Source organism: Rhinopithecus roxellana, chromosome 16 (genome assembly GCF_007565055.1).
Source record: "Rhinopithecus roxellana isolate Shanxi Qingling chromosome 16, ASM756505v1, whole genome shotgun sequence".
NCBI classification, from domain to species: domain Eukaryota; kingdom Metazoa; phylum Chordata; class Mammalia; order Primates; family Cercopithecidae; genus Rhinopithecus; species Rhinopithecus roxellana.
This window is the reverse complement of record NC_044564.1, coordinates 13,242,909-13,269,827: the sequence shown is the minus strand read 5'-3', so window position 1 is coordinate 13,269,827 and position 26,919 is coordinate 13,242,909. Positions and strand designations below refer to the sequence as shown.

The 26,919-nt window shown below is 41.3% G+C and overlaps 1 protein-coding gene across 5 annotated transcripts in view; it reads right to left on the bottom strand.

Moving 5' to 3' along the window:
* The window catches only part of TSC1 (TSC complex subunit 1), a 56,119-nt gene that overhangs the window by 27,850 nt on the left and 1,350 nt on the right, over positions 1-26,919 (bottom strand). For all 5 annotated transcript variants that reach the window (XM_030919583.1, XM_030919585.1, XM_030919584.1 and 2 more), the window contains exons 2-8: positions 17,839-17,901; positions 11,300-11,485; positions 9,562-9,665; positions 7,953-8,105; positions 5,722-5,866; positions 4,190-4,344; positions 3,622-3,695 (exon numbers count right to left, since the gene is read on the bottom strand). In XM_030919583.1, the coding sequence (XP_030775443.1) occupies positions 3,622-3,695; positions 4,190-4,344; positions 5,722-5,866; positions 7,953-8,105; positions 9,562-9,665; positions 11,300-11,405 (737 nt within the window). In that variant the 5' untranslated portion in view covers positions 11,406-11,485; positions 17,839-17,901. The remainder of the gene's footprint in view (positions 1-3,621; positions 3,696-4,189; positions 4,345-5,721; positions 5,867-7,952; positions 8,106-9,561; positions 9,666-11,299; positions 11,486-17,838; positions 17,902-26,919) is intronic.

Here is a 26,919-nt window from a genome sequence, read left to right as displayed (position 1 = left end):
CTTTGGTTCTGGTTTCTGAGACATTTATCTATATCTTGGAAAAGCTGATGTCTGAGATATCAATGTTATCTCCCAATTCTTTTACTGAAATGTTTATTTTGGCTATCATTTTTAATTTTGAAGAGTTCTTTTAGTCTCAAAATGGTCTTTTTCTGTGGCATCCTGTTGCTTACATACGCACAGATGCCTTATCTCTGTGGCTATGGTAATATTTGGTAATATATTTGGTAATATTTTCTTCTGCTCTATCATTATGGTTTTGTTCTAGCTCTCTTTTCTCCTCTTTATGTTGGTGTCTGTCTTCAGTGTTAAAACCTTCTTCCAAAGTCAAGCAATCTGCCTAGCCAAGGTGAGTGAGGCTCTCTATAAGCTGACTGAGGAATCTTCCAAGTTAATATAGTTGGTTGAACATATGCACCCAACTGTACAGCCTCCTGGAATCCCACTGTCTACAGTAAAGACTTCTTTGTTTTTCAATATAAACCCACAAGGAGGAGAAGAGGAGAGAGAGAACAGAACCAGAAGTTTTTGAAACTAAAATACAGACAGGCAGGTGGTAACTGACACTGCAAATCCACGAAAGCAGAATCCTAAGCTGCCACTGTCTCAAAGTGAAGAGTCAACTGATTATACTACAGAATCCTTAAAATCATAAGGAATTTACAGCATCTGGTACTTCTGGAACAGGAGATGAGCAGCAGGTAGACAAGGGGAGCTAAAATACTGAAGACAGGGTGAAAACCACTGGAGGAGCAGTCACAGCCCCTGGGTCCTGCCCCAACTCTACACTCCTGAGCAACAGCTCTTTTCTCACCAGAAATCTGGATTATTCTCTAGAGAGAATAAAACAGGGAGTGCCTGGATAAGGTATTCCAGAAATAGTTGAGGGCATGAGTGTCATTCCAAATGAAGGGATTAAGTGAAGCATATACATCCTAAATGCCAAGACCCTTCCTCACCAGCCACCTCTTTCCCCCCCAGAGGCAGTCACCCTTACCAGTCTGAAAATCAGAAGACTATTTTCTAAAAAATGTGACCAGCTCAAGAAGAAAACAATACTGACACCACTATTTCCAACAGATGCTCAGTTCAACATACAACAAAGCTCGAAGTCAACAAGTCCCACCACTGTGAACAAAGCTGTTTTGTCTCCCCATATGTAAACAGTTTACTAGATCCTTGCAGAAGGCCTCAAAGATTTAAAAAGAATAACACAAAACAGAAAAGGAAATTTAGAAGAAACAGACTATGCAGGGAAAAGAAAACTCCTTATATATGTACATAGTCATGTGTCACTTGATGACAGTGACATGTTCTGAGAAATGCATCATTAGGCAATTTCTTTGTTGTGTGAACATCAGAGTGTACTCACACAAACCTAGATGTTACAGCCTCCTAGGCTACAAACTTGCACAGCATGGTACTGTACTAAATACTGTAGGTAACTGTAACACAACAGAAGATATTTGTGTATCTAGACATATCTGAACACAGGAAAGGTACAGTAAAGATGTGGTGGTATAATCTCACGGAACCACTATCATCTGTGGAGCCCATCATTGACTGAAATGTCATTATGCGGTGCATGGATGAACTGGATTTCTAGAAGGAAAGACAGAGAAAACAGGAAATCAAGCACAAAATAACTAAAGAAAATATCATAGAACTTGAAGAGCTTCCAGCTTAAACAATGAGAACAGATTCATACCAACGTACATCACTGGAAATTTCAGAATATTACGACAACAAAGAGAACACCAGCTCCCCCAGAGAAAAACACAGCCAATACAGATGATCAGAAATTCCAAGAGCAACATTGGAAGCAGGGTGGCAATGGAATAATACCTTCAAATTACTAACTCTCAACCTGTAAGTCTACACCAGCCAAACAACTGCATCCCTCCTCAAAAAGCTCCTAGATGATATGTCCTATTAAACAAGAGTAAACCAAGAAGACAAGATACAGGAAATGGGAAATCCTGCACAGGAGAGAGGCGAAGGAAAGCCTGAGAAGACTAGGATGACAGCTGGGTACTAGGTACAGACGAGAACCAGTTTGGATCAGAACAGTACCTGCCAAGAGACAGGCATGTCTCAAAGTTCCTGCTGTCCTGCACTAACTTTTTAAGGAGGGACAGAGCCAGGTGACCCTGGCCTGTATAACTTGTCTGTACTTAGTTTGTCTTAACTACATACTGATGAAATTCCTACTCTCCCTTCTCTGCTTGATCAGCAGAGGACATTCATTTTATCCCACAGAAGGATTCTGTCTGACCTATTCCTGGGAGCTGAAAGCAGGTACAGAGAGCAGCCTCCCCGCCTGCCATATTTCACACATGTCTAGTACCTTGCCCTTGCTAGAAGCCTTGCCAGACACTGTGATGAGGGTGAGCCTTGTGTTTCCCAGACTCATTCATGACCTTGTGCACTGACTTCCCAGAAGGGGCTGTGAAACCTCAGGGACAGTGAAACCACACCAAGACTCATATGCGCTGCTCCTCCTCTCATCTCCTGCAAACCTTCAACTACCAGTGACAAGACTGCCCTTCTCTTAACTAGGCTTTGCTTCCTCATCAACTAGCTTTTCAAAACAAAGCAATACCTACAGTGAAACTATAAAGAAAAGCAAGAGAATGATTAAAAGCAACAATGGTAGTTGTCTCTGAGGTAGCAGGGAGAAAGCAGAGGTTCTCCACGGGGAGCCTCTAAGGTAATGTTCTGTTTTGTTAAGCTAGGTGCCAGCTACATGTGTTTTTGTGTTATTATCAAACTTTACATACATATTTTCTGTACTTCTCTACATATATCTCACACTAAACTGCTTTAAGCTGGCTGAGGCTCTGTGTGGTAGAGGCAGTGTCTGTGGAGAGGTAAGATTCGCTGTTGGGGGATCAGGCAGTGAGCCAGCTTTTTCAGCAGGAGATCCCCAAGTGCCAATATCCATGGGTCAGTTTCCCCAAAAAGGGCTGGGTCTCCTAAGTGGGGAGCATAAGAAGCCTGCCTACCAGGCAGAGACAAGCAGAGGACGGAGCTGGGCCTCCCACAGCTCAGTCTATAAATTTCCTCTATCTCCCTCACTCTTACCCTCAGTTCCACTCTCCACTGTGCCTGGAATCCTCCAATCAAGGGTCTCAAAGGTTCAGTTTTTCCAAAGAACATACCTGGGGGACTCTGTAGGGCCCTGGGGAGGATGGTAGTCACTTGGCTTTGCAGAATGGAGAAAGGACCTCAGGGACTCCAAATAATATAGGACTCCCTGAAGTCCTTTCTCCATTCTGCAAAGCCAGATTCATGTATTTTCTGCAATTCCCTTGTTTTTAGCCATATGCTTCACCTCCTTCATCGCTCCATCACTGGCACCACTGAGGTGTAAGCCTTTCTGGGGGACAGGCACTTGTGCTGCAACTTTCTCCACTCTGCTAAATGTTATTAAATGTCCTCCACCTGTGAAGAGCATGTTTTAAACTCACACAAATTTTAGCTGTACGAGTGCTTCCAAGCGGACTGATTCTGTAAGTAGAACATCTATATTCCCAAATATACCTCAACAGGGATTACCTCCTAGATCACATTTTCGATCTCTCAAAAGATTCTTTAAAATTTTGACACTAGTTTCTATACCTTCGAGGGTCCAGTTCATGGTCCTTGGATCCAGTCACTAATTCCGGATGAATTCGCACATGCTCCATCATTGGCTAGAAGAGTTGAGTTGACAAATTATAAAGGGTTGAATGTTTGTGGAACATCCAAACAATGGAATATTAGTTGACAATAAAAAGGAATGAAGTACTGACACATGTTACAACACGGAAGGAACCTTAAAAACATTATACTAAGTTAAAGAAGCCAGTCACAAAAGACCACATATTATATGATCCCATTTACACAAAATGTCCAGAATAGGCAAATCTATTAAGACAGAAAACAGATCAGCCTCATCCATGGCCCCCGCCCCATTGCCATTTCCTTGGCTTCTGGGAAAGGGGTCATTTTGGACAGAGAGGCTGCCAGGGGTCGGGTCCCTGGTCCTGCTGCAGGCCACTCTGGAGGCTGCCTAGGGACTGGAGTGGGGAGGAAGAAAACAATTTCTTTTCAAAATTTCCCTGTCTGCCATTAAATACAAAAGGTATAAATGCAGCCTATCTAAACAGTATGCTAAGTAGCAAACAAACAAGAAGTTTTAATTTACCTTGACCACTTCTTCAAAAGTCTCCAGGTTTTCTTTCATACTGTAATGAGAACGCAAAAAGGAGACGAAGTTGCAAGGGTACATTCCATAAAGGCGATGAAAGAGTGCGTACACACTGGCATGGAGATGGACAAGATAGACTTCCGCCACGTGGCCTAGAAAAGGAACCCGTTGAGAAGAGCCTCTTAGTTGGACACAGATTGAGGTGTGCAAAATAGATATAAACAAGTGGCTGCCAGCATGACTTTTTATCTACGTATATTCCCACCTCACTCCAAAGACAGCAAGAGTGGTCTTCTAAAATGCAAACAAATCTGGACACACCAGACACCCTTATCTCAAATCCATCAATGGCTCCCTATAACCTTTGGATAAACTCCAATCTACTAGTATGATCCATGAAAGCCCTTCCTGATCTAACTTCTGCCCTCCTCTCCAGTCACTGCCCAAAAAGGATCCCAAACATTCTCACAATACTGAACTATCTTTATGATGATAGATCTCCGTAAAATTTATACTTTTCCACTGCTGAATTCAGCATGAGCTTCTTGAGAAAAAAAAACCATCTTACTCATCTCTCGGTGCTTTGCACTAGACCTGGTATTTAACAAGCACTCAATATTTACAGAATGAATGTGTGAGAATCTTTTAAATCAGTATGTAGTCTTAGCTATGTAGATTTATAATTACAGAGTGAAAGAAACTATTATCTAGAAATTAGCTTAAAGAACTAAGAATGAAAGAAATTGAACATCCTAATTTAGCCTTACCTAGACCCTGTGGAAACCCATGGCCACAGTATACATAAAGTTTCTCTACAATAATGAACAGACCATTCCTTTCTCCCAAAGATTCAAACAAGCAGGCACCACGTGGGCCTATGCTTGTAACTGAATCCTGTATAGGAAGCCACGGTGTTTTGTCTCATAGGTCTGACATACTTCACCCTTTTGATAGGAATACCTCACACTGGGATAACCCAAAGATTCCAAATTTCATATGCTTACAGCTTCCGATCCCTTTGATAGAGCTCTGCTACCTGCCGATAGGGGGGAAAAAACAAAAAAAAACCCACTTCATTTGAAGTTGGAGTGCTAATCAGGACACACCGCATTTTCCTCTGACTCCTACGGTACAACGAGCGGGTTCTCAAACCTGACATTTGTGTTCTGTCACAACACAGCAGAAAAGGAAGACAGAAATGTCCCACAAGTTTAGTCCTGTACTGCTGCAATACAGACAGAGGTTGCTTTTCAGTTAATCAACAATCATGAAGTTTTACATCCTACTGCTCAATTTCTCTGACAACCAATCCTTTTAAGCCAACAAAATTAAAAAGTTATCTCAATAGTCATGTTTCTTATATGTGCCTGTAGTGGATGCACCCAAGGTATTCCCTCATCTGTCCGGTGAAAATCACTCATTTCAGCTATAAAAGTCTACATGTCCATTCCTTACAGCATATGAGCAATTAATCAATAACAAAAGCATTCACCTCACAGAGCCCAATAGGTATATGAGGAGATCTGTACCTGGTTTCTTCAGGCACCATGATGAAAGACGGCCAAAAATGTCAAAGAAATCAAGAAGATGCTGTTTCCCAGACTGTGGAATCATTGGTAGCATGGTTATCAACACCAAGACGCCTGTTGTGAGGACAACGACGTCAGTGTCCATCTGCAGGAGAAAAGGTCAAACAGGAAACGTCTGTCAGGCACTGGCACCAGGATCGGCATTGTACAGTATGTGAAGAGGCTCTAAACACTGAGAGAATCACAAATCACAAGTTGACTCACATACTCATTTCCCTATCCGTAAGGATTACTGAGGGGACAATATTCAAACAGACTCAATAGAAACACTGAGACCCAGCTCTACTGTAATGAGTCAGTGAGGGTCCTCACTGACTTTACAACACACCTAATGCAAAGGTATCCAGGAGATGAGTTCAAACTTGACTTGGGGACACCCAAGTCCTGAAGCCTTAGGATGCCCTATTTATAGCACTTGGATGAAAACAAAAGGAGTTGCTCTTCAACAAAACACAGGAGCACTGCTCTGTTTTCATTCATTCAACCAAATCTTAAGATATTTACTTTTTGTTAATTAGAAAAAAAAAACAAAACACTACACATTGACAAGTAACTTACTATTTTTTAAAGAACTACAACAGAAGTATAACTGAAGGAGAAATTAGTATAGCACTAACAAGTCAACTTAAAGGCTCACTTCAAAGCAGTATTTAGAGACCAGTAAATTAAAAAAAAAAATATATATATATACACATATGGAAACTTTGAGCATGCCTATAGTTTAAATATTAAGTCAAATAAATAACTTCAGGCTAACTGAAGACACTTAACTAACATCCAATGAATACTCAATCAACTCTGACTAGCTAGCTACAGCAGCTCACCTGAACCATAATTAAATCATGAATGTTTGCCAGGTAGATGAAATTCAGATTTATGAAACAAGATATTAATCAAAAGACTACTATGTAGGTTAAGACATCCATTATTCCTATTAGAATAGGAATCTATGAGTCTGGGAATAGAGTTTTAAATATATTTTGATTTTTACATCAAGCATCAAGTCTTTCATTATGGAAGATATCCAGTAAGAATAATATATTGGTAGGAGAATTGAGAATATATGAGACTACATAATGATTCTCAGCAAAAAGAACTAGCCTGATTTCATTTATCCTAACAGTCTAACTGAAGACTCGTCCATGATTAATATTCAAAACTTACTCTTTTGGAAAAGATAAGTGTTTTGCAATCTGTACTAAATGATGTGCCTCAAAATTAGATTATATTCTCATCAATCCATTAATTAGATGATATTCTCACCAATCCATTAATTAGATTATATTCTCATCAATCAATTTGCTTAAAAAACATTAAGTTGTTAAAACTGTTCCTATTTTTTCAGAATTAAATGCACATTTTTATAATACCCTACCAATGTGACTCCTTGGGACCCACCTCTAGGGATAATAAAAGAGTTACCCTTCTTGGCAGACACAAAAATCAATTTGCATGGTGCTGTATCAGATGAATCCAATGGTACTGCCATCCTGGAACAAATACTACTGGATATTTTCATGTCTCTGTGAGGTACAGGCAGTTAATATTAACCACATTTTTCTTATTTTATAGATAAAAAACAAGTCCAGGAACTAAAACAGATTAAACAAATAACCCTGAGTATGGCTGCACACCACTGTTAAAACTAAAACCATAAAGTTCTATTTAGATTTTGACTCCCTGTATAGAAAAATGAACTAAATTTAGTTCCAAAAATTGAATGCAACTTAGTAGAACTTACATCAACAAAGTCTTAATTATAGCTGCAACCAGATCATATTCCTAAATGGTTAACAGAAACTTTAAGCCATTCTTCTATTAGCTAAAAGATAATTTAGAAACAGGGATTCCCAAAAGATAATCCAGGATATTTTTAAATGAGGGAAGGCTAAACGATGATGAAATCAAGTGGTTTGGAATAATGTAACATTGAACCCATCTGATCGAAATTTTTCCATATTTGCGTGGATGAGGTATTCAACAGTCATAGTGATATATTTGAGAACTTACTAAGTACCAACTCCAGACAACATTCTGTTTGAGAAAAGCCAAATGCCTACAAGGTTTTAAACTCTAAAAGTTAAAATCTAGCTTCCTTGTTTTAAGTTACTCAAAATTTCAGAAACTATACTCAAAAAGCCATTTCATTCAAATCCTTACAAACATCCTACCTTGAGACATTTTAGTAAAGAAGGCAAAAGAGGTGCTTGAGACAGCTTATGCTTCCAAGATGGCTGCAGTCTTATGACATGACCCAGTAACGAGAGGATGGATAAACGAGTGGCGGCTTTACCCACGTATTCATTAATCCTGTCCAAGAGGTGCTGAAAATGCAAAAGAAGACGGGAAATCCTCACATGAATATATGAAGTTAACAAAAATAAAGACAACAATGATGTGCTCCAGTCTCTCACGTCTTGTCTCTAATGTAAAGCAAGGCTCATGCAGATAAAAGATAAAATTCAACATTTTAAAAACCACGTTAGCAAACAAAACATTGCTGCATTTGGCCTGACAAAAGGTAGCCAGTTTGCAACTCATGAAAAAGGATCCTACAATACCTGCATACAAAAAGGGGGAGACTTGTGCACAGTCCTTCAATAACCACTAGTCCCAAACTGTGATAGGTTACTGAAGCCATGAGGGCATCCCGCTGGAAGCAACAGCTAGAGCAACCCAACCTACATGGTTTGGTCTCAAGTATCAATTAGGTAGTAGAAGTAACAATTCAGACCAGAGTAAATAAAAAAACAAGATGGGCCAGGCGCAGTGGCTCATGCCTGCAGTCCCTGCACTTTGGGAGGCTGAGGCAGGAGGACAGCATGAGGCCAGGAGTTCAAGGTTACAGTGAGCTATGATTGTGCCACTATGCTCCAGTCTGGGCAACAGAATGAGACCCCACCTCTTTAGAAAACAAAACAAAACAAGATGTACTGCAAGCCGGGCACGGTGGCTCACGCCTGTAATCCCAGCACTTTGGGAGGCTGAGACGGGCGGATCACGAGGTCAGGAGATCGAGACCATCCTGGCTAACACGGTGAAACCCCGTCTCTACTAAAAATACAAAAAATTAGCCGGACGAGATGGCGGGCGCCTGTAGTCCCAGCTACTCAGAGGCTGAGGCAGGAGAATGGCGGAAACCCAGGAGGCGGAGCTTGCAGTGAGCCGAGATGGTGCCACTGCACAGCCTGGGCAACAGAGCAAGACTCCGTCTCAAAAAAAACAAGATGTACTGCAAAAGGCATACAATACAAGGTCTTCAAATCCTGGGGAAGTCGCTCTCATACACACACTTAAGACTTACCAAAGTCTGCAATAACAATGCTTTATTAGCTACTTACTAAAAACAAAAGGAAACCATGAAGGAGCCCTCCAAGTACCTGGTGCTGGGAAACAAGACTCATTAATTTGCCAGGTGAGTCCTTTGTACTTGAAGCTTTTCCATATTGATAAAAGTCTAAAAATCCTATTCAAAGTATGGGTTGAAAGATGGGTATCTATGGGCCAAACCATCACTCTACAATTATAGTACTGGAAATGTACGATTTCTTTAAACAAGATCTTTAACAGTCTCTGAAATATGTTTTATTTTGTAAACTTTTCAAGAATCATGGCTCCTACAAATTAATTTTTATATATAGTTATAAACTGGGAACAATGTCATCAGTAGCACACAGAAATCAAAAGAATAAGCTCGGGATAAATCGCACAGTGGCCATGCACAGAAGCTGTTGCACTCATGGAGAACATATGAAATGCCTACGACACGTCAGCTGTTACCTTGTCATGTGGCTCTTGTAAGGTGGTCAGGATGTGCAACGCCGGCTGAGAGCTGGTTTCCAGGTAATAATCCACCAAGGTGTTTACAAGCATAGGACCACGGTCTAAATCAAGAAAAGGGCAATGGATGATACTTACTCCCCTTAACATCCGAAGTTTACCTTACACAGCTGTCTGCCACAAAATCTAGAAAATATTTCTTTATATGCTACTCTAAGTGTTATGCAGCATTACATTTCTGCCTTCTTAATTTAATAATAGGATAATTCCAAGCTTATTTGCCTAAATATGCATGAAAATATATGAAGTCCTTTTATTTTTAATGCTTTTTTTTGTTTTTGAGATGGAGTCTCGCTCCGTTGCCAGGCTGGAGTGCAGTGGCACAATCTCAGTTCACTGCAACCTCTGCCTCCTGGGTTCAAGCAATTCTCATGCCTCAGCCTCCCCAGTAGCTAGCTGGGATTACAGGCGCCTGCCACCACGCCCAGCTAATTTTTGTATTTTTTTTTTTTTTTTTTGAGATGGAGTCTCGCTCTGTTGCCCAGGCTGGAGTGCAGTGGCATGATCTCGGCTCACTGCAAGCTCCGCCTCCCGGGTTCACGCCATTCTCCTGCCTCAGCCTCCCGAGTAGCTGGGATTACAGGTGTGAGCTACCACACCCGGCCAATTTTTGTATTTTTAGTCGAGGTGGGGTTTCACCATGTTGGCCAAGATGGTCTCGATCTCCTGACCTCGTGATCCACCCACCTCGACTCCCCCCAAGTGCTGGGATTACAGGCGTGAGCCACCGTGCCCGGCCCTCTATTGCCTTTTTAATTACAAAAAATAATCCATATCTATTGTCAAAAATTCAGGCGATGTAAAAGTACATAAAATAAAAGTGAAAGTGCTCCTCGCCACCTGCCTCCCAACCCACTCTTCACAGATAAACACCCTTAAGTTTAGAGTGTGTCTCTTCAAACCTTTTTCTACTTGTATAATCGCACACATGCAGCCCTCACGTCCACAGACGCAGACACAGTTTGTGCATGTGTGTGTTTTTTCCACTGAACAATGTGTTGTAACCACCTTCCCATGTCAGCATCAATGGCCTATTTCATTTCTTTCCGTCCTCCAAGTGTTCTGCTGCATGGCTCTATATAACTAATTTAACCATTCACCTACTGAAGGATACTTAGGTTTTTCCAGTTTCTCACTATACTTCACTCGAAGCTATAATAAGATACAGATTCTTAAAAATGGCCCAAATGGTATGTGTTTTAAAATTGATGACTGATACTCCAAACGGCTGAACATCAGTTCACATTCCTGCTCACAGTGCCCATCTCTATACTCAGTATTTAATTTTGCCAAGCTGGTAAGCAAAAAAGGGTACTATTTAAATTTATATTTGTCATACTAAAAAGAGGTTAAGCACTTTTCATATTAAAAACCACATATATGATTTACAGTTAAAGCGATGTCTGGAATTGGCTTTAAAATATTTGGAGGGTGGGAGAGTCAGGGAGGAAAGAATTTGAAACTGGGTTCATGGGGTTCACTACATGATTCTTACTTCATATGTGGGCATACTTGAGTATTTCTATAATTGAAAGTTTAAAACACATACAGATACTCTCTTTGGGTGTTTAAAAAACTCTTCAGAAGATGAAAACTAAAATTATCAGCAGGATTCTAGTGGCTCTAAGTCAACCTCTTCTTTTTAGCAGATAAGCTAAAAGGATATTATTTTGCTAACCAGAATTGAGGTTCTCTTTAAAGACAGCTGTCACGTCGTCCCGCACACCCAGCATGGGGGAGTCCAGCATGGCGAGGAGCTCCCCAACATTCGCTTGTTGGGCCATTCTCTCCCTCAAAGGCGCTGTGCCGGCTCCAGGACGTGTGCTACAGGTTCTGAAGGTTCTTCATTGGCGCCACCACCAGACTGAGAAAAAGGAAAATGAAGAGTCACTAAATGGCCCCATTTTTCTCCACAAAAAAAACACCTGCAAGACAAACCAATGCATGTGTTCAATGCAATGGAAAGTTTGGCCAGAATTCTCTGGTTCGAACAGTGAGTACGTTTGGCTGAGAAAAGAAGATAAAGCATATGAATAATTCTTTGGTGAGTTTATGAAGAGGGTTTCTACAAAATACAACAATCAGAAAGAAACCTTAAAAACTGATACCAGTCACAGTAACTTAATGATAGGATCAAATCTAAGTTTTATTCCTACTTCTGATTCTACCTTGGGTTTTGGCTAAGACTATATTTATATTTCAAATTATTGATCTAAAAAGCAGATAGTCTTTTTTCAGCAAAAGAACTAAATACATACTATTTCCTTCTTGACAATCTCATCAATGGCTAAGAGTTAGTAGAGCTGGTTAGGTCACAAGTCTGTTAAGTCCAACACCTAGCATAAACTGGGGGTCATTTCTCTGTTTTAGCATACACCTGTCATCTGAGACATCGAACTGCACACCCAAATGCCACTGGCTGCAGGGAGGTATGGGCTCATCAGGGCAAACCTTCAAAACCTCACCCTTCAAAACCCAAGCTCTCTATGGTAGTCGAGCAGCTGCTTTCTCTTGATATACAAAAAGCAGCTCATTCCCCAAGGGTTAACTCTACACATTTATGATTTCTCCCCCACTTTGGTCTCTGAGGCTGTATTCGTAAAAACAAGTAACAACAGTTATCATTCATGAGACAAGCACTGTACACCTTTTACAAACATCATTGTAAACACTCCTAATATGACCACCATGTAATTGGCACTTTTGTCCCCATTGTACAGGGAGCAGAATGGAGATCAAGCCGTTTGTTCTGGGTCACAAAGTTAGCAAGAGGCAAAACCAGAGGAGAAAAACTGATATTGGAACCTGGATCTGCCTTACTCCAAAGCTTCAAGCCCTTCAAGCCTTAGTGTCACACTAAGCTAACCTGTGGTTTTCATCATCACAGCAACTCTGGGATGTGATGTGGGCAGGTATCATCCTTATTTTACACATGGGGATATGGATGCCCAAACAGGATAACATTTCCTTTTCTTTCAGTAAGTGTAAGTAGCAGTTCTTAAGCTTCAATGTGCATCAAAACTACCTGGGATATTTGCTAGAAATGCAATACCTAGGCCCCTTCCAAAACTGAATTTTGGGCTCAGGAATCTATATTTTAATAAGCACTCCAGGTAATTCTTAAAGTGAGATACAAACTAGTTTTGAGAAACACTATGATAAAGAAAAATCCAACTGAAGAGTTAAGCTGAGGCCAGATGTAGAGGCTGAGGCCAGGCATGGTGGCTCACACCTAAAATCCCAGCACAGTGGGAGGCCGAGGCAGGCGGATCACCTGAGGTCAGGAGTTCGAGACCAGCCTGGACAACATGGTGAAGCCCCATCTCTACTAAAAATACAAAAATTAGCTGCTGTGGTGCCGGGTACCTGTAATCCCAGCTACTCAGAAGGCTGAGGCAGGAGAATCACTTAAGCCTGCGAGGCAGAGGTTGCAGTGAGTCAAGGTCATGCCACTGCACTCCAGCCTGGGCAACAAAGAAAGACTCTGCCTCAAAAAAAAAAGAAAAAAAGAGAGAGAGAGAGAGATAAGCCCCTTTTGCAAGAATGCCACATTTACATTAGCAATGACCCCCAAAACTGCCAGGTATTAACTTGCTATCATCTGTGTTCCTGTTTAATTACAATCTTGTGACATTCACTGGTTTTGGCTCTCAGTAAGTTAGAAGTTCATTTAGCAGAAAAATCAATTAAAATGTCTAAATGCTTTTTTGATACCATGGTATAGGAAGTTGCTGACTCATATCTATAAATAAAAATCTTACAAGTAAATCACATAGGAAGTTAATTTCAAAGGGCTCCAAAATGTGAGACCACCATTGGTCAGATTCTACCGTAAAAGTTCAAAACTGAAAAGTAATTAGTATGGTATCAGGTACATATAAACATTTGCTGCATAGTACCTGTATATTATCATAAAAAATACCAGTAAAAATCTTTGGGCCACCACTTTCAAGATGACTTTTTAATAGCACACTTGTCCAGCTAACCCCTACATTGATTTCTACTTCAGGTAAATCACAAATGATTCTCAATTAGTGACAAAGAATGTTGTTCATAAATTTAAAAGTATCTTGTCCCTAAGTTTGGTTTTGTTTCAATAAAATTGTTACTTACCTACTATCTGTCTAGGGAGACTCTGAGTTTGCCTTCTGTGTAGTCAGAAGACGATAATGTCAGATCTGGTCCTCCAAATGCAGGCAGCCCCAGAGCCCAGAGTGACACGAGCTCAATTTAAACAAAGATGGCGCCCATCCAGTCAACTTGGCGATAGTGTGGGCTAATCAGCTTGGGCTACCTAGCCTGTTTTTCTGTTTGCAAAATAAGGTTTTATTCTAAAACATATCAGAAGCACATTTTGGCAACAAGTTTTTCTCTCTGGTTCCAAAATCCTACTGTCGGCCGTGTTGGTGGTATAGTGGTGAGCATAGCTGCCTTCCAAAATACTACTGTTTGCCATAGTTTTTAATCTCCAGGAAAAATATAAACATTGGGTTTTATGTGAGATTCTTTGCATAAGTGGCTCAAGTTCAAGCATTTCTGACATTCTAAAAAGCTCTCCTAAGAGTTAAATCATAGCTTTTGGGATCAGTCCCATAACTAGAATATCTCCTTTTTAAGCACAACCAAACATTTGAGGGTACAGTAAGTGCAAGATGTTAAGTAGGTAAGACAGACTTAGCCAGTTCTATGAAGAATTATATGTTCTATAGCAGAAAAAAAAGACATGGTTCAATATGTGCACAAAAAAGAGGAAGAAACCAGCCCGACTTGGACTCAGTCAGGGGTGGTGGTGGTGGTGGATGAAATGTACACATGTTAAACACATTTTACAGCCTATAGAGACTGGCTGAGAAAAGTCACTTAAAGATCAGCACCGGCCGGGCGCGGTGGCTCAAGCCTGTAATCCCAGCACTTTGGGAGGCCGAGACGGGCGGATCACGAGGTCAGGAGATCGAGACCATCCTGGCTAATACGGTGAAACCCTGTCTCTACTTAAAAATACAAAAAACTAGCTGGGCGACGAGGCGGGCGCCTGTAGTCCCAGCTACTCGGGAGGCTGAGGCAGGAGAATGGCGTAAACCCGGGAGGCGGAGCTTGCAGTGAGCTGAGATGGGGCCACTGCACTCCAGCCTGGGTGGCAGAGCAAGACTCCGTCTCAAAAAAAAAAAAAAAAAAAAGATCAGCACCACAGATACAATGAAGCATCAGTGTGTAAGCCACAAGTCTCTAGCCATAAAAGTCTCTTTTCCACTTTGGAAGTAACTCACCATAGAAAATACCATATGGGAGAAGTTAAAAGACAGCAACTGGGTGAATGGATTTCTGTATCCTATATGCTAAAGCAACATTCCGTTTAGTTTAATATTATCTTTAGTGGACACATACAGTGCACAGTACAGTGTTGTAGATGATGCTAGTCATATTAACAGGGCATGACCTTCAAGGTCAATCTCTACTCCAAAATCCATCACTCTGCCATCTTCTGGATCTCAGTAAAAGGCACTACCATCAGTCTAAAGTGAACACCCAGGTGACTCCTTGACTCTGTCACCACCCCCACCACCATATCTAATCCATCAGCAAACCCTTTGCTATCACCTCAGTCGAAGCCCCCATCATCTCTCAGAGACAAGGGAGCAGCAGCCCCCCTCACTACTCTCCCTGCTACCCTACAAAATTCATTTGCCACTAAATAACCACAAGGGACATTGAGATATGAACATTAGAATCTCACTCCTCTGTTTAAAATCATCCAGTGGCTTCCCATGGAATTAATAAGAGCCAATAACATTATGGAACTTATGAAACTCATGAATAGTCTACAAGGCCTCCTAAGATCCAGCAAGTTATTAACCTCCTAACCCCCCTCTGCCTCTTCATTCCTCTGCTCTAGTCCCAGTCTTCCCAAACACAGGAATACTGGTTCTTTCTTGCTCAAGGCCTTTGCACTTGCTGTTCCCTCTCTGCATGGAACACTCTTATCCCACATCCTTGCACAGCTGACTATCTCACAGATCTCTGATGGGCCTCCCCTGACCACCCAATCTAAAGCAGCAGGGAGGTTCTTAGTCATCACTTTTCAACAAAAGATACTTTGTAATTCATGCGAAACCTTGAACCAAGTTTAAACTATACAGCTAGTAACCAGATTTGATCCAACAATACTTATGATCTCAAAAAACATGGAAAGCAGGGATCTGCCAAAGTTCAGTTTCAGTCTCTATACTCAGCCAAAATCTGGTGGCTGGCTGGCTTTGGCACAGGTGTTTGGTTTTTGTTTTTTAATTGAGACAGAGTCTCGCTCTGTCGCTCAAGCTGGAGTGCAATGGCATAATCTTGGCCCACTGCAACCTCCATCTCCTGGGTTCAAGCGATTCTTCTGCCTCAGCCTCCCAAGGAGCTGAGATCACAGGCGCACACCACCATGCCTAGCTAATTTTTGTATTTTAAGTAGAGACGGGGTTTTACCATGTTGGCCAGGCTGGTCTCGAACTCCTGACCTCAGGTGATCCTCCCACCTTGGCCTCCCAAAGTGCTGGGATTACAGGTGTGAGCCACCACACCTGGCCAAAAATGTCTTAAAAATGAGAACGAAAGTATAAGCAAGAGTACTCCATGAAAAAAAAAATGCTATTAAAAGTTGGGGGTTTTTATTGTTTCAAAATAAAAATAATTGCTAAAGGCAGCCAACAATTTTTAGTAATTGAAGAGTAAGGATCTTTGAGGCTTGCCAAGCTATGAATCCCAGGTACAAGGTTCCTTCCAGAAAACCATCTACCAGAAACTTTCCTGAATTCTGCTTTGTCTAAAAATGTTACCAATGAGGCTGTGTGCCAGCTGAGATGATATTACACACCTGTGACATAGTGATCACAGGAGTAACCTAGCAGCCAGTAGTGCCCACAAAGTATTTTTCCTATATTAAATTTTCGAACTTCTAAAATCTACTAAAATGCAACACAATTACTATGGTGAAAAATGTTTAATAAAATTTGAGATTTACTTTTCTATCTCAGAATTTACATTTTATGATGGTGATATTTAGCTTGGACCTCAATGATCTGAACACTTAACCATTTGACTTTGGGTTCAAATTCATATACAGTGGACTTCTAAAAAAGGAACAGTATGAAGCACACGCAAAAACACTGAAAATGAAAAATCAAACTCAGAAAATTTTCCCTACTTGTGAGAGAACAATACTTAACTTTCTTGTTAGACAGTCTACAGTTTGTATCAAGACCCTCCTTATGAACTGATGTAGAGCTGTAAGACAAAAATCTCTACCTTATTTCACAACTCCTATGACAGAGGTGAGGCAGACAGTGACAGAATACAGTAAACAGCAACCACTGAGCCTTGGCATGAGTCACACAGCTGTCCATGTATAAAGACAGCAGACCAAGCACCTCCTGTCTTCCCTACACTTTTCCTATACACAACTCTGTTGCACTTGGCACTACTACTATTAAACCAAAATTTCAGTTCAGTGATCAGTTAGGTCACTAAGAGGAAATTCCATCCACGGAAATGCCGGCGCCTCAACATTTATGAAGGATATATTCTGAGACAGGATCCTCCAATTCCTAAAAATTACTATAGCATATAACTTATCTCTCAGAAATTAATTTAAGACAACAGATATAGCCATGTTAAGATGCAAATGCTCACTCACCAGCTCAAGGGTCCTCAGCCCAGGATGTACATTAGAATCACCTGGAGAGCTTACAGAAACTCTGGAGCATATCACATTTGGTTTGTTTTTATAAACCCATGCAGATTTCTAAGGTGCAGCCAGGGTTAAGAACCTCTGCACTAGTTAAATGACTTGTGTCAGCACACAGACTTTAATTTAATGAAGTGGTTAAAACCAAACTTTGCTGCTAAACAGAGCTGAATTGAGTCCACCAAGTACTAGCTATACATCTTTAGGAAAACTACGTGACATCTTTGAACCTGAATCCTCACCTGTAAAATGGGGATACACCGAAAGTGTGGCTGTGAAGAAGAAAAGTAATCCATACAAGGCACTTTGCACAGTGTCAGGCACTGAATAAGCAACTAATAATCATCAGTAATGCTAATTACTTCATGCCATAGATGGTCCAGTTCCTGGCAAGTAGCTAAAACTGTAAATGTTAAATCCCTGAATGCACAACCATGGGCAAGATAATTCCCTCCCATCTTCCTCTAACCACTGGCCTGGTTAGACCTTACCTGTTCTAGGGACAACTGGTACTTCAGTTTCCAGTGCTGTCAACCTGGTGTCTTTCATGGTCACTGAAGGAAGAAAACATATGCACAATGAAGCAAAATCCCAGATGCAATCAGAAGCGAGTTAGGGGTTCATCTGGCACAAGCTTCTTCCCCTGCTATCCCCAACAGGTGGCCACCACGTTTCCAATGGAATGAACACTCATAATCGCTGGAAGCACGTGCCTCTCCCTGTCTACATTTCTGAACAGCTGGTTGCTGGAAAATTCTTTATATTGTGCTGAACTTGTAATCTCTGTCTTTTGTTAATGTCTGTTAGCAGTATAAATGAATGGGCAGGATAGGCCCTAGAATTAGAGAGTTCCGGGTTAAAATCCAAGCTCTGCAACTTATTAGTGTGTAACATTTGGCTATTTATCTTAAGTCTTCAAGGTCTAACTGTAAGTTACCTTGTCTGTAAAGTTAGAATAATGATGGCATCAAGCTCATAAGGCTTGTGGGGATTACACGAGATGATGCATCCTATTGCCCTCGGCACAGTGTGGGGCACACCGAAGTTACCAGAGGAGCCATGTGAGGCAGATCCAGGACAGTGAGGGCCACAAAGCACTGAGTGGGCCAGCAGGCCCTCACTGCCTGCCACAGTTCCCACAGTCCTCACCTGTCCGCAACCCTCCCCACCACATTGCCTCACTGGCCTTTCAGTTCCTTGGTCAAGCCACATGTTCCCCATTCCTGAGCCTAAGAGACTCTACCTTTGGCTCCTCCTAAACTCACTCTTCATCCTTAAAATCTCAGCTTAAATGCTCACTTCCTCGGAGAAGCCCTCCTAGGCTCCACTTCCCTCCCACTCCCACCTTCCAGACTAGGTCAAGTCCCCTGTTATGCTCTTGCAGCCTATAGTTCTTGTGTCACTTACCACAACCCAATTAAATAAGCTCGATTAATTACTGAACCTGTCTCCTTCACTAGAAGTTATACCCAGGGAGAGACTGCAGCTTACTCAGTACTGTATTTCAAACAGCTACCATGGTGTCTGGCACTTCTTGATTGAATGACTAGGAGTTAAAATCTTTCTTTCTTTTCTTTTTCTTTCTTTTCTTTCTTTCTCTCTTTCTTTTTTACAGACAGGGTCTAACTCTTAGACTAGAGTACAGTGGAGCCATCATAGTTCACTGCAACCTCAAACTCCTAGGCTCAAGTGATCCTCCCACCTCAGCCTCCCGAGCAGCTAGGAATACAGGCGCACACCACCATGCCCAACTAATTTTTTTTTTTTTTTAAAGATGGGGTCTCACTATGTCCCCCAGGCTATTCCCAAACTCCTAGCCTCAAGCAATCCTCCCATCAAGGACTCCCAAGGTGCTAGTATTACAGATGTGAGCCACTGCACCTGGCCACTATTTCTTAAATAAATGTCCAAAGCCTAATTCTGCCTTCAGGCAGCATGACTTAAATTTAATCCTTCTACAAGAGACACAAAATATTTGTGAACAGCTATCATTTTTTCTATTTTCTTCCCCCTTTTACCCCACTTTGTCCAAATTAACTTGTATTAAATATCAATGCTAAATGAGTATATATCAATACATTCTAGTTTGCTTTGAAAATATGGGTCCTTCAAACTATATTTAGGTACAATTTGATCACTAGATTGTAAACTCCATGAGGACAGGAACCATCTGGGACACCTAGGGTCTATCCTGGCACCTGGCACACAAGAGGCAAATACACCCTGCTCAGATCAGGTAAGATGTAATCAGCTTCTCTGGCAGCCATTCCAGAGTTGAATAGAGTATGAAAGCTGAGCTTCATATACTACGGACACCCAATTACCCTAAACATGGAAAAAACTTGAACCAACTTCTTAAATGTACAACCATGGCCAAAGTCAAACTAGTGGACTGAGGAACTCTCTAACAATTAAAATCACTGTTCCAGATGACAGGGTAATTTTATTTCCACGTGGAACACATTCCAGACATTAAACTCCACTGGTCTCTTCAGTGGCACCTGCAAGCCTGTGAACAGTGCTGCAGGCAGGCTGGTCCTCTGGAAAAGAGGGATCATACCATTCTGACAGGGAGTGCTTGCCTGGTCACACTCAATGCAAGTCACAGGGCTTGAATTAAAGTGCAGGAGCCCAGGCCGGGCACGGTGGCTCACGCCTGTAATCCCAGCACTTTGGGAGGCCAAGGTGGGCAGATCACCTGAGGTTGGGAGTTTGAGACCAGCCTAACCAACATGGAGAAATCCCGTCTCTACTGAAAATACAAAACTAGCCAGGCATGGTGGCGCATGTCTGTAATCCCAGCTACTCAGGAGGCTGAGGCAGGAGAATCGCTTGAACCCAGGAGGCGGAGGTTGCAGTGAGCAGAGATCATGCCATTGCACTCCAGCCTGGGCAACAAGAACAAAACTCCGTCTCCAAATAAATAGATGAATAAATAAATAAATAAAAAGTGCAGGAGCCTCTAATCTTAAAATCAGAATCTCAAAATAAGCAGTTAGTCCAGTGAGTCATATAGACTTCCTCTTGCAACTAATCCCGGTTGGACATTTTACCTGAGAAGAACTATCTAAGGCAAGGGTAAAATTAGGATCTACACCAGATGAGATCCTGTAGACTGCCCAGCCACAACCCCTGTCCTCCATCAAGGCCCTACTCTAGGAAAGTAGTGCACACCACCAAAAGGTGGTGGTGGTTGTTTTTTTTTGTTTTGTTTTTTCAGATAGAGCCCCGCTCTGTCGCCCAGGCTGGAGTGCAGTGGCCTGACCGTGGCTCACGGTTCACTGCGACCTTCGCCTCCCAGGCTCCAGCCATCATCTCACCTCAACTTCTTCCCAAGTAGCTGGGAATACAGGCACACACCACCATGCCCGGCTAATTTTTGTATTTTTTGTAGAGACAGGGTTTCCCTATGCTGCCCAGGCTGGTCTAGAACTCCTGGACTCAAGTGATCCATCCACCTCGGCCTCCCACAGTGCTGGGATTACAGGCGTGAGCCACCACCCCCTACCTAGCAGAATGTTTCTGTCCAATGCTCAGTGTTAAGACTTTTAACTTCTTTATCACTGCACTAAAAATGATAATGGTACTAAATTTGTAGCAATTTTATGTTGGTATGTCAAAGGCTACCTACTATTCTACTCTTATTTATATTTTTAAGTGTTTATTGATTTATTCATTTGTATTTCAATCCTGCCCTACCGGGGGGTACTACCAGGCACAATCACTCTGGTCAGTAAAGTGAGATGTGATTTGTGAACCTCCTGAAGGGAAGGGAGGAGTGCAGACGGAAACAGCTGGCAGAGCAGAACACCAGCATCAATCCATGTCCTTATCTTCGAAAGCCAAATTTAAAAAGAAACCTGACTCCAGATCTAAATTTTTTTCCCTTTCATATTGGACCCAAAAGTTGTGTTCTCACTTATGTTCATCATTATAACTTCACTTCTGTAAGCAACCTTTTTGAATAAAACATAGGTTTGCGGAAGAAGATAAGGGCTCTGCGTTTTAAGTATTTTAAGATGAAACAGAAGGCACATAGGTCAATCTGTTTTCACCATTCATCTTAACTAATAGCATTCTTCAGGTGTTTACAGATGGATGGCTTATATGCCTAGGATGACACATGAACTCCAGCCTAACAGCCATGGATAGTTGTCATTAGCAGGACCCGTATGCCATTTTTTCCACATATCTCTGCCCTAGCCACGATGCATTATGAGCTGTGAGAGCCAAGAGGTATATATACCTTTTGAAAATACTAGTGGCAGATACCTAAGATGTCTTTAGAAAGGGTTTATCTGAAATTACAGGGGAATATTCGAACTTTTCAAAAACAAGTGCTGTGATATGTGGCCTAGACACCACCCTCCACGACTCCTCAGGATTGTAGGTAACATAAAATAGGTGACTGCAGATCAATTTGCCTAAGATAATTTTGTACACATTTGTCTATGATGTAAAAATGCACTACATGTGTAAATGAAGGCAGATGTCTCTTCACTATAACTTGTTTTCTATATCCGATTTTTTATCCATAAAAATTCAAGGACAATTCAGACACAGGTCCAGGCATGGATGGACTATTTTATTATCAGGTACAGTTAGATAGAGCAGAAACATTACACTGTTAGGTTAATGCTCTGCTCTGGCTCAGGAATTCTCAGGTGACTTCTTAGGGTAATATTCTATCAAGTGAACCAAGGCGCCTTCAGCACAAATGCATCTAAAAAGGGTAAGATACTTGCTCCCATTCTCTCTTCCTATCAGTGCCTAGAAGGAAGGAGAAAAGGGTAGGAAATAACTACTTACTATGTGAGAGTAAAACAGCTGATGGTAAAACCTGCCAACACGTGTAGTCATGTGTGCTTTTTTTTTTTTTTTTTTTTTTTTTTTTTGAGACGGAGTCTCGCTCTGTCGCCCAGGCTGGAGTGCAGTGGCCGGATCTCAGCTCACTGCAAGCTCCGCCTCCGGGCTCCCGCCATTCTCCTGCCTCAGCCTCCCCAGTAGCTGGGACTACAGGGGCCGCCACCTCACCCGGCTAGTGTTTTTGTATTTTTTTTAGTAGAGACGGGGTTTCACCCGGTTAGCCAGGATGGTCTCGATCTCCTGACCTCGTGATCCGCCCGTCTTGGCCTCCCAAAGTGCTGGGATTACAGGCTTGAGCCACCGCGCCCGGCCGTCATGTGTGATTTAAAAGGTCTCAGCAGCGGGAATCCCTCTCAAGGACAAACTGGGGTAGGAGAGCTCCAACTTGCCAGATTTTCCATTCAGAATTTCTGCCATTAGGGGCATTGATGGATGGTTTGCTAAAGCTTACATCCTATCGCAAAGGTGAAGAATCTTCTAGTAACTTGCGTATCAGGCCAGAGCTTGATTGTGGTAAGGCATATCTCTTCAATAAATAATGCTTATGTTTTGACTTTCTATTAACAGGAACAACACTATTTACTAAGAAAATACAGGCCGAACAGATACCATGTATATTTCAAAAAGACACTACCCAGAGCTTCTCCTAAAAGAAATATAAAGCAAACTGTGAGATATCTTTAGGTTTCAGGTTTATAGGACCGAAACAGAAGTATTCTAGGGAAAAAGGGTATAGTTTGATAGTCTAGAGCAGTGGTTCTCAAAATGTGGTCCTGCCACCACTAGCGGGAGCATCACCTGGGTATTTGTTAGAAATGTAAATTCTCAGGCCTTTCCCCAGATCTCTGAATTAGATACTTTGCGGGTGGGGTCTTCTAGGTAATTCTGATGTCCACTAAAGGTTCAGAACCACTGGTCTAGGAAAAAGAATGATGAAGGTAAAAAACATTCATTCATTAATATACCTCCGTTGAGGTTCAAAAGGAAAAAAATATGTATCGTGCATAAACCTTGGGAAGAAGGCTCAATGGAATTCTTCCAGGTGCTAAAGGTACCAGCACAGACTGAATGCCAAGCCTGATAAGCACTTAGCAGATTACATACCTGGGTGTACTACAGAAGTTTAACAAAATAATTTATAACCCGGACGGTACATAAGGCCACCTTCTGACTTGGGCCTCTCCTGCCTACTAGTTAAAAAACAAAAAAAAATTTTTTTAATAAAGCCTAAGTCCATTTTTAGAGCAGTAATCTATCTAAAATGATCAGCTGGGTTTCAAGCTGGGTCCATAAAGTCCCTAAAGCCATATCCAAAATTCCATGTCTGTATGAATTTTTTTGGTGATGATGGGACGTGAAGGGTAGAAGAGAAATTTGGTCCACAGCTTCCCACAGATTTTCAGAGGGGAACTGAGTCCACACACCTTCCCACCACCACCAAAGTTAAGAACCACTGACCTGACCTGTGAATTAATTTATGAGGTCAGCAGATGAAGCAGTTTATCACAGAGGAAGACTAAATGTTTGGGCTGTGGCGTCAACCAAAAAGGTTCATATTCCAGCTCAGCCACCGAATAAGTAACTTTAGGCAACTTAACTCTAAGCCTGTTTCCTCCTCCCATGCTGCCTCTTAAGGCTGTAAGAAGTTAATGGGGAATCAGACATGTAAAATACCACAGTGTTTGGCACATGAGTACTCAAAAAATATAAACTTTATTATAACAATATTACTACTTAACAAAAATGTATTGCTAGGTACATAATAATTGGCAGTGTATCCATTTAACAACTGCTATTTGAAACATTGATAAAACCATTGTGTAACTTAAAATGGATACAGTTCAAGTTTGTTACTATGCTCTGTGAACTACTCAAAGTAGCAGTCTTAATTATTGCAGACATTAAGGTCACTGCCTCTGCTCTTCCTACAGCTCCCCTCTGTGTCTTCCACCACATCATCAACAGAAGGGCAAAACTGTCCTTTGTTACTCAAATGCTTCCCGCCCTCTACTGCCATCATATTTACTTAAGAGAGTAACCTGTGAGTTGTAGGGCAGTAACTACTATGCTTTATCTTGGACTAAAGCGTGGTTTTTAAGGCATTTTACTTACTAGGTGTAAATCTGAATTCATTCAACTGTAAAAAGTATTGTTACCTTTTGCTGATTCCCTGTTCATAACAAAAGTTAGCACTGAACAAGAGAAAGGACAAGAAACTGACAAGGTCCTGAGACAGTGTATTTTATATACAGCGTGTAAAATTTGAATTTTTATTCTCTCCCATGAAAACAGACATAAAGTTACTAAATTCTAGCAACTACAGGCTTAAAAAGTAAACCAGAGAAAGAATAATCTCAAATTGTTGACAGTTTACCTCTTTCAGATGAACTTAAATGGAGAATGAGTATTTCATGCCATCCAAATTATATTAGTTACCAATTCATGATCTGAGGTTAAAAAAAACAAACTCAGTGTTTTTTTTTTTTTTTTTTGAGACGGAGTCTCGCTCTGTCGCCCAGGCTGTAGTGCAGTGGCTGGATCTCAGCTCACTGCAAGCTCCGCCTCCCGGGTTTACGCCATTCTCCTGCCTCAGCCTCCTGAGTAGCTGGGACTACAGGCGCCCGCCACCTCGCCCGGCTAGTTTTTTTTTTGTTTTGTTTTGTTTTGTTTTTTGTATTTTTTAGTAGAGATGGGGTTTCACCAGGTTAGCCAGATGGTCTTGATCTCCTGACCTCGTGATCCGCCCATCTCGGCCTCCCAAAGTGCTGGGATTACAGGCTTGAGCCACCGCGCCCGGCCAAAACTCAGTGTTTTCAGTGTACGCTACATAGACACATTTCAAGCAAACAGCCACAGATTTTAATGCTACTTTTCTTTCATGCCTTCGGCTACTTAAATGACAAAACCAATGCAAAGACTAACCTTTCAGAGATTTATAATATGGGAAACTTACAGGGAATTATCTTTTAAAAAAGTATTATGATGTAAAGGAAAGGATAAATGCTAAACATATCTTCACCCAGCAGGGTAGGCGCAAAGTCACCAATTTGCTTGGTTATTACAGAACCATTAACACGTTGCCTCAATCGATTTAGTCAGAATGTTTAAATGACACCCCAAAGGACTTTAAATCACAGAAATGTAGGCCTAGAAACTTCACCAATGAAGACACTGAGGCTCACAGAACTTAAGTGACCCACTGAAGGTCAAAAGCTAACTGACTTTTTAGGAGAGCCTGAAATGGTTGAGATATTGCTCTATGTGGCTCATCGGCATTCAAGAATATCCAATTAATTCCAGGAAAAGCTAATTTTAGTTCACTATGGGCCTGGAACCCAGAAATAAACATACCTGTAGCCTAACAAACTTCAAATGAAGACAGAGCTATAAGATCAAGTCAGCTCTAATTCAGAGCCCAAAATTCACCCAACACTACATACATAAGAGGCCAGAAGCTATTTTAAGAAATACCTCTGCGATAAATAATAAATGAAAATAGCCAGATTGATACTTGAAGCCAGTGGTCCTCAACCTCTGGTGCACATCAGTCTTCTTCCAAAATACATACACAAGGTGTCCGAATATGTAGGTCTACCTACTATAGTGCCAAATATCTGTACATTGAGGTTCTCATGAGCACTATGGTTTCAGATCTCTTGTTTCCAGCAAGTTCATTATTCTGCAAACATTACATACAGAGGTATATATTAGATTTGCCCTAGTAAGACTGTTAAGTTTCATCTCACGAGTGAAACCAGGCATGCACAGAAGGCATCATATTACACCACAACAGTAGCAGTATCAGTTTTTACTCTTAATCCAGTGAGGAAGAGGACAACTGAGTCACAGGACTTGAAGCACTCTAATTTTACAGTAACAAAAAGGCCGGTAGCCACCTGCTTTCTAACCAGGAATTCAGGAACATCCCAAGTGTTTATGACACCAGGAAATGCATGAAGCAGAGAAAGTTTACATCATCTGCCCTTCTAGGCACGTGATGTAAGAGTGTTTTGGATAAGATATTAACTTTAGTAAGAGGGTATTTTCCGTTTACATCCTCTATAAATACCCCTTAAGTTTACACCAGGTGGTTAGAGGAAGATTCTGCAGCTCCCCAGGGCAACAGCAAAGAATGTTTCAGTGTTTCTGAGGAGCCTCATTTGCCTGATGCATGACTGTTAAAGGTACATTTCCCTACACAACCCTAAATCAGTTTTCACATTTGCATATTCCAGGTTTACTCAGGAATGCTCAACTTAAGAATCACAGGTGGTTGCTCGGTAAATCAAAGGCTCCCCAAAGATTAGGTTTTATAATGCTTCCCAAAATTTACAGCTCCACTTTGCCAGGCTGTTTGAATTCAGATGACTCCAAGTTGATCCCAAAATTATAAATCAAAGTATCTCAGAAGAGTATTATTCTATTTTAGCACTTTTATAGCTTACTCTATGCAACGTGAAGTGTTATTTCTATGCTTTCTATTAAAAAAAAAAAAAAAAAAAAAAAAAAAAGGCCAGCAAGGATTTTAGCAGGACTTCTTTCTGCAGTAAACTCATCAGTTTTATTAAAATATCAAGTATTTTTTGGCCTAATTTAGACTAACAAATTTACATGCACAACACTACCATCCCAAACAAAAGCTAAGGCGGATAAGCCAAGTGCATCCCCCCACTTTAACATTAAACAGAACACACGTGCATAAACCT